The sequence below is a fragment of the Amphiura filiformis genome, chromosome 8, assembly GCF_039555335.1.
Source record: "Amphiura filiformis chromosome 8, Afil_fr2py, whole genome shotgun sequence".
NCBI lineage: Eukaryota > Metazoa > Echinodermata > Ophiuroidea > Amphilepidida > Amphiuridae > Amphiura > Amphiura filiformis.
Window position 1 is genome coordinate 25,113,861 of NC_092635.1, and position 20,053 is coordinate 25,133,913.

General features: G+C 34.3%; 1 protein-coding gene across 3 annotated transcripts in view; it reads left to right on the forward strand.

Moving 5' to 3' along the window:
• Positions 1 to 20,053, forward strand: part of LOC140158842 (E3 SUMO-protein ligase PIAS2-like) — a 107,540-nt gene that overhangs the window by 70,489 nt on the left and 16,998 nt on the right. For all 3 annotated transcript variants that reach the window (XM_072182089.1, XM_072182090.1, XM_072182091.1), the window contains 3 exons: positions 8,241 to 8,306; positions 9,074 to 9,225; positions 11,771 to 11,957. In XM_072182089.1, the coding sequence (XP_072038190.1) occupies positions 8,241 to 8,306; positions 9,074 to 9,225; positions 11,771 to 11,957 (405 nt within the window). The remainder of the gene's footprint in view (positions 1 to 8,240; positions 8,307 to 9,073; positions 9,226 to 11,770; positions 11,958 to 20,053) is intronic.

Here is a 20,053-nt window from a genome sequence, read left to right on the forward strand (position 1 = left end):
TGTTGAACATAAAAGCACAGAGTTTTGTGGTTGGCTCATATGTCTGTGCATTATCGCATAGAATTCTTAGCAATGATCAAATTTCCATGCAGACGAATTCATGTAAAATGGTTTATCAATTATTTATTTATCTGAATATAATATAATAAATCACAGCACACCAATCTGTTGTGCTGATGTTTGTTTTAATGTCAATTAATTCAAGAGAAATTTTAATTTTCTTTTAAAAATAGGGTTATATGTTTTGGAAACAAATAGATTGTGTATGTGCCAGATTCTTATACTGTTGTTGACATTGTTGTGCAAATGGATGTGGGGGTGTATGCATGGATTGAAAACACGGATGGAAACATCACAATAAAAAGTGTTAAATACTGAAAATATTTACTTAAAAGCTATTTCCTTGTATTTATACTGAAGTGATGCTGCAGTAGGCTATTCCAGTTGAAATACATACTCCGGTATTACACCCCCTATGGAAGAATTGACCATAATCGTCTACAGAGGGAGTGTGGATTTCACATGGAGTTACCTAAGGGCTATTTTTGAAATTCCCTTACACAGGAAGGTGTGCGCCATCCTGCAGCTTTCCTGTGCTAGCCTTCTTTGTTAAAATCCTGTGTGATTATAACACTGCAATTAGCCACTTCACTGACTTAAATTAGGAGCGCGCTTTCCTGACCGAGCTTTCCTAAGGCGCGCGCTTAGCGAGGGGAATCCTGCCTTCTTTCTGTGTGAAAACGTGGTAGGGTATTTCAATATGAGCCCTAAATGGGTGACACCATTTGAAATCTACATCCTCTGTGTGGGAGATTAAGATAATGTCTAACATAAGGGTTGTATCATGGATTTCAACTGTAAAAACCCAATCTCTTATTTCACCCTAATATACAGCAGATCTATTATTTCCAATAAAAAGTGATCATTTTTTATTCACGGATGTTAGTTTTCAGGCTTTTTTGTAGCCCAGATTTACCCAATTTCTTTTATTTTCAGGGCTATTCTGGTAATTTCATGCTGTTTTTCAGGCTTTTGTCAAAAGTGGACTTTCATCACTATTGATTCAAGATTAACATTAATGATTATTGTGAAATTTATAAACCAAATAAATTAACAGATTATTGCAGTTGTTCATAATGCTATAATCTGGTCAATAACACCACAGGCATTGTTATAAAGCCAGAAATCAGGAATGTATCCAGAACTGAAAATGGGGCTTTGCCCTATTGTCACAAATATCCAGAAAGGAGTGCTTTAAGGCTGTGTGTCCTGAACTCGCCACCCTTAGCGTTACATGACAAATATTATGAATTTTTACACCAACCGGGTTTCTAATTAGATTATCTCGACAATCATCAACCCTAAACTAGCAAAAGTATACATTTTTGGAAAGCTGAAGGCGTCAGCAATTCAAATATATACATTTCAACTCATTATACAGGGTGACCTGCAAGTTATACAGGGTGGAATAAAAAAGATTTTAATAAAAAATGGGTCACTCAATGCATTGCTTATTACCAACTTACAGTAATAAACTGGAAGTAAACAACATTCATTTGGTTAGAGGAAATGGAGAGTCAACTGACTTCGGAAGAAACCAAAATCACAGCTGTTTGGTAATCTCGGAAATAGGGTGTCCCAAAGTATGTTAGATTTTTTTTACAATTCAACATATTTTGAACCTAAACATTTCCCCTAACCCATACAGAACAAATATGTCCATATTTAGATTCCTCGTCAAATTTCCCTACAGAAAATCTATACTTTGACTATGATAGGATAAATTAAAATTTTACAGTAACTTTCAGATTTTGAAGACATCTGTATTACTTACTACAGTGTTTAATATGACAATGGGTAGTTTTGTATGGAAAAGTTTGTATTTTCTACACTAAACCAATCATAAATGATTAAAAACAATTAGTAGAATTGTTTAGCTGTAAGGCCGTGAGTTGTTTAGATGCTAAATAGAGTCCAAATCCAATTTACAGCCTTTACAGAAGCAGATTACGCACTAAAATTACCAATCCCATAGAGTTTGTGTGTACCACATCCCCCACCACCACATCCCCCACCACCGCCACCCTGCCCATTCTGAATTCTATGAAGCACAGCGTCAGTATTAAAAAAGTTCAAGTATTTCTTTTTACAGGGTTGAAAGTGCATTTTATTTAGCAATAAAATGAGACCACAAGCATGACAATAACTTCTTGCTTGACAGAGATATCATCATTTGTTTTGAGTCGACTTTGGCAAAATGTAACGTCGCCACCTTTTTTTTTGGTGGCGAGCTCAAGACACACGACCTTAAGCTAATTTTAGCGTATTGGAGGAAAATTTACCCGAAAGAGGGCAGTGAACTTCAAATTGGGTTCTCTGGAACAGAAAGTGATAGAGGTTCTCTAGAATGGAAAAAGAGCTTGAAAAAAAGGGGGCTTACCAGTATTGCAAGGTATATGGAGTGCGCCCCTCCCCCAGCAGTATAGTGCATTCACTTTGCACCTTACACCATTTTGCACCCCGTTTTGCACCCTTAATGCAAACTAGGTTTAAGTAATGTATTTCAAAGTTAATCTGTTGAAATATAGAGACTAATTAATGGTGTTGCTCATTTAGTATTCATTGGTTACAATCACTTTGATAATATTAACTGTGGCCAAGCTGTAGTAAGCACTTCATGGTCTGAATTGAATTGCCACTTTACTCCATAAGTAGCATATAGCAGTGGTTTACATCCTGGTACACGTTGAGAATTATAGATTCAAGTTATAGCTATTAGTCTGCATTTCTTGTTATACAGGCTGTATCACAATGATTGTTTTCTCCATCAGGTTTTATTGTTTTTCAAATGTCGGTCTCTTCCATACGCACCATTGAATCCACTTGAAAGAACCAGACTTTGAATTATAGGATAGTGCCGTATAAAGTTTGGGAATTCCAAGTGGATCTAATTTGGAAGGGGGCAGGCTTTTCAAAAAACATAGAAAATATGGATGGAGGACAATCATTTTGATACAGCCTGTATTTTGTTGGCAGCAGAAATTGGATGATTTAACTCTGGACAACATGGCTGTGATGCAAATGGAACACTAATAATAGGATTTGTCGTGTGTTATCATAGGCAGTGTTTGTATATTGTTACATATTCTATGTCACTTACACATAGCTGACGCAAATTTTGCCCAATGAAAATAGAATGCCACGACACATTACATCCTCAGGTACTCGATAAGGGAATGAATTTGCATAGATGTTCTCTAAGATAAATACTCATTTTACAAACAAATTTTCGGATAAAGAAAATGTGATTTTTCAAATAATAAATTAACATCGCATATTGTGTTCAATGAAAATAAATGCTACAACACATTATTACATCTCCAGGTACTCAATATAGAGCTGAAATATTCATATGTTCTTTGAGATAAATACTCATTTTGCAAACAAATTTTCGGATAAAGAAAGTGATATTTAAAATAATAAATTTACATACATAAATTGTGTCCAATGAAAATAAATGCACATTATTACATCCCCAAGTACTCAATATAGGGCTGAAATTATTCATAGATGTTCTCAAAGATAAATAGTCATTTGACAAACAAGTTTTCGGATAAAATAAAATGTGATATTTAAAATAATAATAATAACTAAATTTACATCGTAAATTGTGTCCAATGAAAATTAATGCCACAACACATTACATTGCCAAGTACTCAATAAAGGGTTGAAATATTCATAGATGTTCTCTAACATAATGTCATATAAGTTTATGGATAAAGAAAGTATTCATAGAGACTAAATTTACATCACAAATTTTCTTCAGAATAATTTAAAATGTTTATTAGAATACATAAAACATCAAAGCAATTGAATCAAAATCTTTCTCAATTTAGAAATGTTTTCATTTGGTAGTCTATGCACAAAAAGATAGACGAAAAATACATGTAGCAATCTTCATTACAGGTATTTCTAAGAACTACTCCCCATTCCAGAAAAATACAGCACTAATTTTTTGGGATTAAAAAAATATTAAGGTATGCCAAATGAAACTTAATCCTAATCATTTATTTAGTACTAACTGGAGATAAAAGAAAAAGTTCCCTATTTTACTAATTTCTTGAAAAAGAGTCAATCGAGTCACAAAAATCAAAGACTTGGAAAGTCTTTTAAAAGCACTCAAAATCTTGAGTAATTTGAAAAAATTTTGCTCAAATTTCTTTTTTTTTTAATACTATAATTAAATGATTGGTGATAAAAATGAAACACGTCTTTTCCCAAAATTAGAATGCATAAACTGAAATTAGTCTTCGTACATAAGTTTGGCTTGATTGTTACATCATACAAAAAACACCCTAAAAATGCATGTTTTTGGCCCTTATTTCCAAAAATTGACCAAATATTAAAATTTATTTTTATTGCCAGTTAGGACTAACTAAAGGATTAGGATTTACATGTAGCTATGTTTCATTTGGCAAAACAGGATAATATTTTTTTAATCCCAAAAATTAGTGCTGTATTTTTCTGGAATAGGGAGTAATATAATACATATTTTGCCATCCAGTGGAGACATTCAATGACTATAAATTATATAGATAACACTTAATTGGTGTCTATATTGAGTCAAAAATATTCTCAAAATACACCTTATCGTATAACGTACGAAAAGAAGAGGAAGATGCTCAGCTACTGTGATACGTAATGGAATTAAAAGGCAGAATATTCACGTATCATTGTGTTTATTTGCAGTCACTTGTAACAAACAAAAACAACTTGGTGTAGAAAATAAGCATAAATGAAAACATACTTAGGAGGAGACACTTTTCTTGTTTACAGAATGATAAAAGTTATTTTTAGAGTCTGTTGAATCCAGCTTTTAGCCAAATACAATTATCAAATTCTGACATTGTGTCGTAATTTGTTTTTGTACAGAGAAGAGTCTGGAATTATGCTTGAATATTAGCTGGAAGGACAATTTTTAAATTAAAAAAAAACACGTCATACCACTCTCACACGTAAATCACACGCATATATGATGTAAATAAAGAACTTTCCAAGTATTTAATGAAGCAAACAAAATAGATATGATCTAGGTGAAGGTCAAGGAAAATGAAATTAAATTGATGCAAAGGATACCTTTTCAATAGCACATTTTGTTCTGAAGATATGGACCAATGGAAACTCTCATTGGCATTGTTTTGGCTGCAACTGAAGAACCACAAGACATACTGATTGATCCGTAGTGTTGTTTTTGAAGTCCTTACCAATTTTCCTTCAAGACACCAAGTAGTTCTTTCCATAACTGTAGTGTAAGATTTCATATTGGGAAACTGTCAAAACAGACTGTAGGGCGACGTTGACTTAATATCGCATATCAGACTAGTTTAATTAGGCAGTGGTTTACTATTATTGATGTTATAACATCAACGTAGAGTGAGCACCCAGTTAGTATCTCAAAGATCATGATATCATTACCTGTAATAAGATGAAGCACCAAGCAGACAGAACAAGATGTAAATAATTTGTTTCACAACACACCACCGGCCATTAATTATTACAGGACTGTGGTTAAGATGTGCGCTATTTCACAGAGCATGTTATAGCTTGATTTGGTATGGATTATTGAGTAGGGGCTAAGGAACTTTTGACATGATGTATTTGTAAATTATGTTATACCATAGAATTCCTTCTACAAGAAGAATATATACTCTAAATGATGGGGTTTTTGACGAAAGAGATGGAAAGCAGACACCCCTCCCAAAAAACATTATTTTGAGTTTGAGCAACTATATTACTGATACAGGCAGCTGTACAAACATGTATTTTGTAAGACCAATCTATTGTAATGTTTTTGTGGAGGGTGTCTGCCTTTCATCTCTTTTGTCAAAATAAAGCCTAGGCCTGTATGCTTGTAGATGGAATTCTGAGATGGCAGTGATTTACATCCATAATGGATGAGAAGTAAAATCTTGGTGAGTTGTGATTCATTTGTACAGTGCATATAGTCCACTATCATTTCATCACTTCATGTCTGTAATTTTTCTCTCTCAGTGCTGATATTTAATTACTTTGCTTGTTTTTTAAAGTTGTGATTTAGATTTTCTGTATAGATAGCTAGTATATATAAAAGAACACATTTGCACATTTTTATTTTCATGGTGCCTGGATTGAATATGAAAAATACGAAAATTAATATTCCGCAAAATACTGCAAGTATTACATGACATATTTAGCTTTTACAAACAAACAAAACTAAGCAAAGTGTGCTTGCTATCTTTTAGGCGAGCACAGGTTGCAGGAATGAGAAGATTCGATAATGAAACATTTCTTTAATATTGCTTTAATATTGGGCTATTCCAGTTATAATCCATACACCCCGTCATGGAGGACATGACCTTAATCTTCCACACAGAGGGTGTAAATTTCAAATGGAGTCACCCATTCAGGTAACCCCATTTGAAATTTGCACTTCCTGTGTGGAATATTAAGGTCATGTCTTCTTTATGGGGGATATGGATTTTAAATGGAATAGCCCGTTGGATTGAAGAATTTCTCATTCTAGTGTTACTGTATTTATATGCAAGGTTGAAACTGAATGCACCATGGTACATAAATCCATTCTCAGTGCAATTCCAGGGTATACCAAGTTGCAGTGTAAGGAGTAATCATTTCAAATAGCTCAAGGGAGGCCATGTATTAAATTGTTTGAGCATGATAATTTTGGAGTCTGGAGTTTTAGATATCTCTGGGTTTAAATCAGATTTCAGAATTATTACTTTAATAGTATACAATGTAAATAGCGAGTTGTTTCGTTATATGTCCAAAAATAACACATAGTGAACTAACTGGGAAGAAATGAATACTTTACAAAAATACACTCGACATGGCCTTACATGGCTTATACAAATGATAAGCAAGTAGCATGTTAACAAATCCACAATGATTATTAAAGAATTGTTTGTTTTATGTAGCCAGGGTGTATTCACAATTCCAGAAAAACTAATTTTGAAATTCAAAAAATATCTTATTTTGCCAAATGATGCATAGGTAATATTTTCAATAAATCCAATTTTGATATATTTGCAATTCCAGGGCCACAATTGTAGTCATAAAATTTTAAGACTTGGCGCAAGTCTAAGCATTCAAAATCTCAAGTGTAGAAGAGTTGGCTCATAATTTTAATATTTCATGTATTTTTGATAATTGGGTTTGAAAAAGATTAGAATATGTGTTTTACAAAAATTAGAATGCAAAACTTGAAATTTGTTTTTGTACAACTTAAAGGCCCATTCAGTGATTTGCTCATCCGGACGATCGTAAAAATCATCAAAATTCAGATTTTGGTACCTTTGTAATTGGCATAGATGTGCTAACATAGCCTGCTAGTGGTTCGGTCGAAAGCTGTGTATTTTAGACAAAATAAAGCATTTGCATGATTCTGGACTTTTGATACTGACAGTACAAAAAGTCCGACTCGAGATCGAAAGAAGCTCTCCACCGTACCAACACGTGTTGCGTATTGTTTCTACTACTTATTACATCAGTAGCTACTATTTTTGACCGTTAGTTTGCCTCGGTGACCTTTAATTGCTTATTTTGTTTTCTACTACAAAAATTAAGCGTCTGTTTTAAATCAATTTAGACTCTACTTCCCCGTGTTAGAAACACTGGACTAGGAATTTTTCCAGTCGATTGGTGGCGCACTGTACGAAAATCTCGATTTTCTCGAGTCAATCTGAGTTGAAGTAGAAAACCTTTCTAAAACTTCTGTTTTTGACTAATTTGTCGATGTATTCAGGGGAAAGTGGTTTAATGAAATTCTGTAGACTTATTCTTTATTTCTAAGCAACTCTGACAAATTTCCATTTTTTTTAATGTTCCTGTGAAATCGCTGAAAGGGCCTTTAAGTCTTTGGGCTTGATTGTCACGGCATATTAAAAATGCTTGTTTTTGGCCCTTATTCCCAAAAAAAATTTACCAAATATTAACATTTGACTTTCATTGCCAGTTAGAATTAACTAAAGGATTAGGATATAGCTCTTGTTTCCTTTGGAAAAACATAGTAATATTTTATAATCCAAAATATTTAGCACTGTATTTATCTGGAATGGGGAGTAATGATATACATGACATTGATAGTGATAATAACAATGATGGCAGCGTAGTAAGTAATAATACCTTTGAGACAAAAACAATATAAATACTGAAACTAAACATTGTGTCTATATTTTTATTTCTAGGAAGCCAACATGGATATGTCCTGTGTGTGATCAGAAAGCTCCTTTCAATAAATTAGTTATAGATGGGTAAGTGTCAGAATGGGCTTATCCAGTTGAAGTCCTTACACCCCTATAGAAGCCATTACCTTAATCTCCCACAGAGGGAGTGTGAATTTTAAATGGTTTTACCTGAATGAGTGATTCCATTTAAAATCTTCACCTGTGTGGGACATTCAGATGATATCTTCTATAAGGGGTGTATGGATTTCAACTGGATCAGGATCAGCCCAATTAATGTTTGTTTTGTTAACTTCTAGTTTACAATATCTGCTTTTAATTATGCTAATTTGGGTAATTAAGCATAATTAAGTTATATTTTTGCAAATTAGCTCATTAAATATGCAAATTAGACGGTGGCTACACTATGTAATACATTGAACTTCTTTTTTAATATTTGCAATTAGTTTGCTAGTTTGTAAAATGCAATGCATAAATGTTCATGTCACTTTTACGTTGCATTTTTAAGCGTTTCTGAATCATGATTACTTTGTCATTTGATCTCATTACCCATTGATTATTGACAAAAAAGGAAAATTATAAAGAAAGTAAAATCAGTATTTCAAGGCATATTGATCAGTGTATATTACCCTCCTGGATAATCGTTTTAAATACATGCACTGTGCACAGCATTTTCCTAATTGCAAGAAAATGCCTCTTGATAAGGCCAAAAAAACCCAAAAACATAAAAATACAAAGTCGGGAATAAAAATTGTTTTCAAACCACTCGTGAGCTTTGAGACAAACTTTTTTTGGCCTTAGTAGTGTTACTAACCTCATCCTTTTGATGTAACCAGTCTGTTTTTAGAGATTCTGAATGCTCACAAGCCACCACAAAGTGATGAGATCCAGTTCTTAGAAGATGGAACATGGAGGTCTATGCCTACAGATAGGAAACCTGTCAGTGTTACTAATACACCTGTTAAGTTTGAGAACGTCACTATAGATGGTGAGTAGCATACAACAATTTTTGGGAGTATCCTTAGTGAAAGTTATGTGAGATAGACTAATGTAAAGATCAAAGTTTCCATCGTGGAATTTAGCAACTCGTGGATGGTGACTAGGGCTTTTGTCCCTATTTTGGTTTAAAAAACAATGTTGTACTGGACTTATGTTATCATGTGGATGGATGTCAGGGAAGATGAATTGGATGATTACATGTATTTAGTTGTTGCATGCTAATTTTGAGAAACCTGCATTATATGGGGAATCTTGTAAAGTTATTTACTGTATTAACATTAGCTGAGCGGCAGCCTTTATTTGCATTGTAGAACATGGGAAAAGGTGGGTAATCCCAGGAAGCTGGGAAATTTGGGCATTCAGAAGGAAATAGGTGGTTATTTTCACAAAGGTTTTATTTGTGCAAATTTTATGAACAGAGCCACGCCGTAAAATTAAAGACACACACAACTTTCAATAATGATTTGCATGCATGAGCAACCGCAGAAGTAACAAATCATTAAATTAGCTTCAAATCACGAAATAAAATTTATATGCGAAAATATTAGCCTGTATAAAGTATCTTCACAGGAAATCTTTTTTTTGTTGCAAAGCTTGCAGGTGTTTTACATCAGAAACTGGTTACTGTTTAATGCTGTGTTTTCACTGATAACTTTGTATTGCACATATTAAAAAACAAAAACAAGGTTTATTTTGCCATGGAATTAATTAAGTGTTTTGGCAAAGTGTGAAATTCACCAGACTCTTTAGAATTACAAAGCTTGTGAATTTCAATTTCTTAAAATATTGCCATGTCTGTGTATCCACTTAACCAAAATACCAGCTATCAAGCTACCTTGCTAGGACAAATCACTTGTGGGAGAGTGGCTGCAGGTTTTTTAATTTGAAGTATTCAAATAGAGCAGACTTGACTCTACTCAATGTAAACACTGGCACTCAAGTCTGGGACGTTGACTGTTTACAGTACAACATTCATTTTGCAGGGACGACTAGTTCCTTAAAGGCACACAGTATATTGAGACGTGAGTCCTTAACCCTGTGGATACTGTTGTCTTTCTTATAGTGCCTCTGATTAGTTAATTACATGATATAGTCATCTGAGTAACCAATCGAAATCGATCTCTTGGCACTTTTTAAGTACAAATCCCCTTCAGCCCAACTGGCTATTCTTAGCAAATCTCTGATTGGCTCAGTATATGATATAGGCCTCTTTATAACCAATCAAAATAGTTTTTAGAAGCTGATAATTTGTGCAGACTGTCCACGGGGTTAAAAATAATTCTCTTAGCTCTTGGAAAAAGAACCAATCGTGTGATAAAATTCTACTATTGTGTACAGAAACCTGCCTTCTGTATTTTTCACTTTGCATGGGGATTCTAAATTAAAGCTATAATATGTAATTTCGGCCAAATTTTAATTTTGTTGTTATTAATTGCCTAAATATTTTGGGTCATTTTAACCCAAAATAATGTAGTAAAATGAAAGAAAATCCACTTGCCACTTAACTATGGGAGATTTGACAAATAAACCATGAGGATCCCCTCATGGTTTATTAAAAACTCTTCAATTTTACTGTAATTAAAGCATTGTCAGCTTAGCCTTTCACAGGGTATGTAAATACACCATTGTGTATTAGGGCTCATATTGAAATACCCTACCACGTTTTCACACAGAAAGAAGGCAGGATTCCCCTCGCTAAGCGCGCGCCTTAGGAAAGCTCGGTCAGGAAAGCGCGCTCCTAATTTAAGTCAGTGAAGTGGCTAATTGCAGTGTTATAATCACACAGGATTTTAACAAAAGAAGGCTAGCACAGGAAAGCTGCAGGATGGCACACACCTTTCTGTGTAAGGGAATTTCAAAAAGAGCCCTTACAATAATGCAAAAAGTAGAAAGTAAACAAAATGGAGGGTGTTGCTGTGAGCAAATAGCACATTATTGCTTTAACTCCAAATTATGTTTCACTTTGTAGGGGACTTCAAATTAACATGTTTCAAATTGAGAATATTTTGTTATTTCTCTCATGTGTTTATCCATGTTAAAAATAACCTTACATATTGTGATAAGTTTGGATGTCACTACGTATAGCGTAAATAATGTAAAGCAACATATTTTTATGGCAGAAATTTTTGCAGTTGGAAAAGAACCATCATTTTTGTGGCCAGTAATTTTACTGAAATTAATATGTTTTATTAAAGGCCTTTAGACTTTGCTTGAAAGTATGAACAAGTTGTGAATCCATATCACTTGCAAAATTGTCATACACACAAATGTTTTGTGTTTTGTATTTATTTACATGAACAAGCAAAATATGTTGCTTGTTGTGAAAAATGATATTTGGATTTGGCTGAAAATAGTGTGCAATTTCCTGTGCTTTATTGTTATCCAAGCAGCAATGAATATATATAAGGAGTTCAATTTGGAAGCTATTTTTGGTAGAATATCTTGAATGTCAAAGCAAATAAGCTGATAAAATGGATTTTGTTAGCTATTTATACCACTATATTTTAATAATTATTTTCCCAATTTTGTTGCAGGTGAAAAGCCAGCACCGCCTTCCTCATCGCCAAAAAAGAAGAGATCAAAAATCGAAATAATCGATCTGACGATAGAGAGCTCCAGCGACGAGGATGATCTTGTAGAAGAGGAGCCCAAATCAGAGACGCCGGAACTTGTGCGAGAAAACGACTTTGCATCATCGATTCCACCGTTCACAAGCAAAGGGTCCGTTACCCCTCCTATTATTAATCTTGGCACTCCCGAGTATGATACCTCACACAGTCCCCGCACCATTGGTATGCCCAGCACTAGCAGTATGCCGCCATCTAGCAGTTATAGTTTTGCAAGCTTATTGGATCCCCATAGGCCGGCATTTGATGCCAGGAACTTTTTTGCAAAGTGGGCTCACGTTCCCACCTCTACCCTATTTACCGTCGCTAAATCAGTTTGAAGATGAGGTGCTTGATTTGTCCGATTTAGAAGAGCTGGCTATCCCATATTGAGTATTATTTTTTTTGGTCCAACAGTACATCTCATTACAAGCAGCACATATCATCAAATTAGATCGGATTTACAAAAATATTTCTGGGTTTTTATTCAAGTTACGCATTTGATTCTGTATTGGTGCCGTTAGATTTTGTGTATATGTGACACAATCTGATCCATTCATTCATAACAATGTCTGGAATTTCTAATATTTAGTTATCATTGTTATATTTTTTGACCGTTGTATAAGCATATAATGTTGAACACTCAACAGCTCTGTCATTTCATATTTACTTTAGTTTACACCTGATTTTTATCTTTGATTTCTGATGTTGTCCTTATGAGTGGATCAGATTATGTTGTATATAGTACAAGCAAACAAAGGGAAAACACTGTAAATTGGGATGGACAGTAAGCACATACCCCCTTTTATGCAAACCATATACATCTCATGTGCATGATAATATTTCATTGAGCATCTGTTTAGCAGAATTTGTCTATCAAACCAGTTGACCAGACAGGTTAATGTTGGCATATAATGCAAAAAGTATGTCACAGCTTTGTGTGGACATTGAGCTATTCCAGTTAACCCCCTATGGAAAACATGGCCTTAATCTCCCACACAGGTGTAGATTTCAAATGGAATCATCCATTCAGGTAACCCCATTTGAAATTCACACCCCCTGTGTGGGAGATTAAGGGCATGCCTTCCATAGGGGGTGTATGGGTTGCAACTAGAATGGCCCAATGAACGTGGTATTTTGAATTACTGAACAAAAAAAGGCTAGGGCAAAAGGAGCACATAATTGAAACCATACTTACTCTGTAAGGGATAATCTAATTATATACTGCCATATAACACATGGTGTTGTGTCACAATGTTTGACAAACTCCGCATAGTTGGGAACGAATTATAGGGCCAAAGCAAATTTAATAATTGCATGCATATCATCGCTTAAATAGGTACATGTGCATACAAACAGACATGCATTATACAATCGCCCACACATACGTATAGACAGACAGACAGACAAACAAACAAACAGACAGACAGAAAGATAATAAATTGAAAGTATTGCATAGAGCTTTATTCACTTGAATATGCATGTATTCTGACATTTCCTGTGTGTTCTACACTATCTACACCTCATCTCCCAGGTACTACCAATATCATTAGAAGCCCATCCATATTTATTGTACACAAATGAGAAAAGGTGACATCTGTTTTGGGTATTCACAGTAAAGCTGATGAATTTATATCATTGTCATGTATTATTTTCAAAATGGGAAAACATTTTTTCTCATTCATACAAAACAACTGTTACAGTATAATTAGTAGTCACTAATATTGAAGTAAGGAGTATTAAGAAGACAGTATTTACTGAATATCTTGGTAAAGTGTTGTGAGGCTTGCCTTTTTGTCATTTTGATGCATGCATGTTATTAAGATCAGGTAATCCATCTCTTGTTTTATCTAATGCATGTATCTATCTTTAGCTATGCCTAGCTGTGCTATGTGTGTGTGAGTGTACTCCATTATGAAATCATTTATCAACCCATATTAAAGCTAAATGACCATGCATGTTGGTATAAAGCAAAAGTTAAGAATGGTCATAAAATTACCGCTGTGAACTCCAAGCATGACATATTTTCGGGAAATATTGCGATTTGCGACTACAGGAAGTGGAATCTTATTTCATGAAATCGGGGGAGGGGGTACAAGGATGTGCAGCTCAGATGGGGGGGGGCACTTCAGATGTCTAGGGTACTTGGGGTCACATAATTTCATTTGAAGAAGGGGTGCATTTTTAAATTTACTCTGAAACTCAGGAAATGAGATAATTTAAACATTTTCATTAAATTAAGTTTAATTGAAATTGAAATCTCAGACCATTATATTTTCTGGGTCTGTTTTCATCATTTGAGCTGCACATCCCCACTCTAATGAAAGTTAAGAACCAGGTAGGAAATGCATGACTTTTGTCTAACCTGTCTTACCACAATCGTAGATAATTTTTCGCATAAAATTATCAATTGAAATAAGTGAAATAGTCCAGGAGGGCAGTGAATTTTAAGCGATCACACAATGCACCAAGATGCTGATCTGAACTTGCCGTCAATTACGATCATTAATATGCCGGCAAGGTTAAATAAAGGTTATGTTTGTGAAGGTATATTACAAGAAGGAAATTGACATGATTTACACTAGGGGATGTGACCTTACCTGACCCTGTAAACATGACAGCTCATTTCCACAAACCTTCATCAGGCACTGAGCCAGAATGGTATCATCTCCAATGGCAAAGTTTGTTGACCTCAGTTAAGCAATCAAAAATCAAATTTTGACCTGAAGTTGTATATATTAGCATCAAAGAACTGTATTCTTGTAGATGAGAATATTTGAGCTTCTATTGAGGATCTCAAACATTCTCATCCATTTGGACATGATAGTTCTTTAACACCGTAAAAGACCGTAAAATGCCACTGCCTTACATTTCCCCCTTCTTCTAAAACAACCCTGCAATATGGAACTGCAGACTCTGGTAACAACTATCAGACCATACCTCAGGGATGTCAGTGTTGTATGCAGTCGGTCAAATGTGCAGTCATGGGTATGGACTCCAAAGTGAGAATATTTGACACTGATAAAAACGATTGTTTTAGATTAAAAAAATATACTTTTCATTGTCACTTCTTCCCCCCACCCACCCATTTAGATGACATTACACAGTGTAACATTTGTGTATTTTGTGTATCATGTTTAATGCCAATGTGATGCCCTAAGTGAGGAAGTAATTATTTGTTTTATGACTACTGTCCCAGATTTGTGTTTTACAATCCATTTGTATTTCTGTTCACACTAACTTCCTACAAATACACAGAATTGTTTTATAGTGTGAACCTCTATACAGGAAACTAGAAAATTATTATGAAGCAAATTATAGTTTATGTAAACAATAAGTTAATGCGAAATATTTACCTTATCATCAGCTTTAATATTCATGCTTTCTACTGAGAGGGGTATTTCATGATTTTAGTATCCTCTTTTCAGGGTATGGTTCAATAGATACCCACAACAAAAAATTATTTCCAAAATTTCAGTTGATTCCGACACTGAATTTGCAAGTTACGCATAATTACATGTATTGCAGCACCCCTATAATAGGCCTCTGTGTTGTAATATTGGGCGGTAGAAAACCCGAAAATGAACGATATCTTTGTACTTTGTTGAATGACCAAACTGGACTCAAGTACAGGGAATAAAGTTGTGGCAAAAAAAAGAAGAAAGTTTATGCACACAAATATTATGTAGTCCTAGGTTTCTGCTGGGATAAAAAAATCTCAGGGCAGGGTGCTGTGGATTAGGATGTGGATCAGGAAGTACCCCCTTTATATAATGCAGCATAAAAAGCTTAGGTACATACATGTATTAGAAGTAGTGTGTAGGAAGGAATAGATAGTAAACATAGATAATATTATATCACTCATACATAAATTCTAGACAGTTCATTAGTTAATTACCATTTGATGTTTTTAACATCAACCAACGCTGTTTAATGGTTGTTACCATCCCAATGACAGACGCTCATGATGCTCAATACTTAACAAGCCTCCACGTCTTGGTCAGACATGTGCGTGTTGTGTACATGCAGGGAAGAGACTGCTCTTTGGCGCGATTTGCACATGCTTCCAGTGGCATAGCCAGCACTTTTTCAGAGGGGGGGGGGAGACAACTTTTAAGGGGTGCAAACTTTGAAGAAAATGGTAAAAAATGAGCTAAAAAGTACAAAACGGGCTAAAATCCAACATATTTGGGTGGCCAGCGTCCCACAGTGGCAAGACTTCTCACAGGGGGGAAGCTGCCCCTTTCTCCTGGCTACACCACTATATGCATCACTTCATGGACTGGCCAATTAATTTGCAGTTAAATTTTGATAAAATAAATTAAGCTATGCGGTAATGCCAGAACTTTGTTTTTGTGTTGTGAAATATTCTTGAAATGTTATTGAATTTATGTACAAGTGATACAAACAAATATTAACTTATCTTAAATTAGTGTAATGTTGCCGGTGAGTGGAATGGAACAATACATCTTTCATCAAGTGATTCTATTTTAACCAGCATAGTCAAAGACACTTAATACCTGTATAACACCATATCTTTATTAATATCACTAGTCTGTAGCTTACTCAGTTGACCTAATTTCACCAGCCTCTATAGAGCCTGGTAACACAAATGATATTAAATCAAAGCAAAGAACTTCTGCAATAAAATTACATAAGGGGTTGGGATTCATTTCCAACACATGTATAATCTGGAATGATGCAATTTCAAAAATCGCCTCCACCAAATATTAAAAGGTTTCAATTTATGAGTTTTCTGGGCTTCCACTTCCTTTGTCCTGTATTTTGTTGCTTTTCCAAGAATAGTGAAGACCGTTTGGAAACCAATGACAGGAAATAAAAATCATGCTACAAAAACATGCCAAGAATTTATATTTATCAAAAATAACATGAGTGCATAACTAGTAATAAGACCTCCTTCATCATCATCATTACCACCAACATTATCATCAGTAGTTCCTAGATAATTTAAGGGATGTACCGTATGTAATCATGGTAATATGCATGGGATTGGGCTATACACCTACATGTATGGAAGGCATGGCCTTAATCTTCCACACAGGAAGTGTGAAGTTCAAATGGTGTTACATGATTTGGTGACTCCATTTGAAGTATACACCCCCTGTGTGGGAGATTAAGGTCATGTCTTCTACAGGGGTGTATGGATTTCAACTGGAATAGCCCAGGGATGGAAGTTGTCTGGTGTATTTTGATACCTGTCTAGCATCCAAAAGGGACTGTGTCATTCTATGTCCACTGGAGTTGGAGAGTCAACTCCACTGTTTGTAATGTTTTTGTGTGACCAACCGTTTAAATGCATAGCCCACCGGTCGCCATATAGAATAAGGCTTCTATATTGGCTGCCATTATGTGCTGTTAGAAGGCTCTCTACTCCCTGTAGTTAATTCAATAGCAGATAAAAAGCTTAATCATTTATATTCTTCACTAATCAAGGTAACGGAATGGGCTATTCCACTTAAAATCTATACACCCCTTACGGAAGACAGAACCTTAATCTCCTACACTAGGAGTGTGAATGTTAAATGGGGTTACCTGAATGAGTGACTCCATTGAAATCTACACCCGTTGTATGGGAGATTAAGGTTGTGTCTTCCATAGGGGGTGTAAGGATTTCAACAGGAATAGCACATTGGGTAAGAAAACTAACAGAAATCTGTTTGTGAATCTGATTTATTAAAATACTTAGTGTGCAGAGTTGTAAAAGGATAAAAACATGTTGCACAGACTTAGATCTATGGTTTCGCAACTTCTGACTGTAAGTAAAATTGGAAGTTTTGCGGGAAAAAAGAAATACAGACAAAAGTTCCAATATTTCAGCAATTGCAAATTTTACCAAATGTTCTTAAAATACTTGCTTTTGCAAAAATTTAAGTTATTAGTTAACAGATTTTACTGAAGAGAAGTTTTTTAAAATTTGACAGCTGTCACAGGTACTTTTTAATAAGAATCGAATCATTTTTAAAACATGTTGGCTATAAAATAGCTTTCACCTCAACGAATGCAAAGAAAGTAGTTTGTACTATGAACAGTAAGGAATACAAAAATGCAAAGATTTAATTCAATTTTTGTTTATGATTATTGCATGTTGAATTATTAATTGAAAACATTTAACCCGATACAAAAATACCTTCAGCTTTTGAAATGAAAGTCTTCCGAAGAATTGTTCTAATGAGCAGAAAGAATCTGCCTAACTTTTAAATTTCAACTCAATTACACATTATCATAAAGAAAAATCTGAATGTGAAAACGATAAAAAGTTACAATTATGTTGTACAAAGTTGTATATATACAAATTATTTAATGATGAATGTTGTGCTGGCTATATTTTGTCCAAAGTATAATCATTTGAAGATGTTTTAATATGTTAGTTCCAAAGATCTAGTCTAAAGTCATGTATTTTGTGCTGATATATTTAAATGCCTAAAACAGTGAAATGAATGCAGGAAAAACATGGGTGTATTGGTAGTTACTAATGATTGTAGTCAGTAATACATAAATTATCCTTACTTGGGAAGAGAAATCAAAACTTTTCTTCCCCATTAAATTATTGGACTTGGTTTTTTTCGTCATCGTAAGGGATCTACACACTACTATGTGCATTTAATTGAGTTTTCCCCTTTAACAAAGATCGGCATATATTATTCTTACTCTGCACTGTAAATGATTTGCATTAATCTATATTTAAATTATTACTCAAACAATGCAGCTGTGTCATACTTTTAATTGATAGTCTCAGCAAGCAGGGTAAATGGAATGAAAAGAAAACACATTAATGGTTTTCAATTGTCATTCATATACTCTTTGAATCTCAACTTATGTATGACAATAGGTTCCTATTGTTTGATCAACCGATTTTTAAAGCCAATTTGTTCTTAAACGTGAACAAACTACATCTGTTATCTCTATAATATTTGCTTAACCATATTACGGCAAATAGAGTTGAAACATGAACAAGTGGGATCTCCCATCGAGTAGATTTTCAACAGTTTCAAAATATGCAAATAGATTTTGTGATAACTTGTTATGTTCCATCATAAATCATTTATATCAAAATTAGCACGTGTCTAGATGCAGAAAATGCAAATGATGCAGTTAATGTGGCATTTCTTATATGCAAGAATATTAAGAAATAACCTTGAGTTGCATAGAATAATAAGATAATGAACATTCAGGTCAACAACATGCTCATCCCTATGCCACAGTTCTTCAACTCCAATATCTTTGTACATTCATGTAATGACCTTTGAATGCATTGGGTATGAAAACTCATACTCCAAAGTCAAATGGTATTAATGTTGAATGCAGGGTTAATGAACTCTGCCACTGGATATGAGTTCAATTTGGATCATCATAGTGAAAGAAGGAAAAGCATCTTTTATGGGTATTGTTGATGTATAAAAAGCCACAAGTCCTTGGCATTTCATGCTGCTTTTGTTATAAGATCTTAATTGCAATGGTCTTGCCTAAACAGACTCAAGTGTGAGTTAAAGATAGTATATTAAATCTTAACAGTATACTAAGTGATACATGTGGGAGTCTCGCACAACAAAATTTATCATAAATTATTACAGAAAATGTGTGAGAATTTTCTGGTTATTGATTATGATTGGGATGGTTGAAACAAGATTATTGAGCTAATTAGATTAAAATGATCAGGATTTATTGTTGTGATTCTCTGGGATGAAGTTGTGTTTTGTATCATTTTTGCCCCCCACACATCTGTGGGGCTTATGTTATCATCCAAATGGTTGTCTGTTTGGCTGGCTGTCCTGGCAGAAGCAAATTCATTAATGCATTGTGCAGCTCCAACACAATAACCGATCAACTTCAAACTTGGTACGGTGATTGGATATTGTGGCCTGATGTGCTGTATAGTTTTGCATATTTATAAATATTAAGGAGCTTATTTGCAAATTATTTGTATTTACAAACCTTTGTTATTTACACACCTTTGTGTGGGGGCCACCTTAATTACGAACCGCTTAATTCTAGTTACTGTGAGATTTTGTCAATTACAAAGTCAATACTTGCATGTGCTTTGTCACAGATTTTTGTTTATTTTTTCATTGACAAAAATAAATCACTTTGATGTGCATATGTGTTGAACATTCCTGTACATTTCAAGTTTGTTCAGTTTGTTGACAAATCCATTTTCCGTATAATGGAAAAAACTGTTTTGAAAGTTGTTCA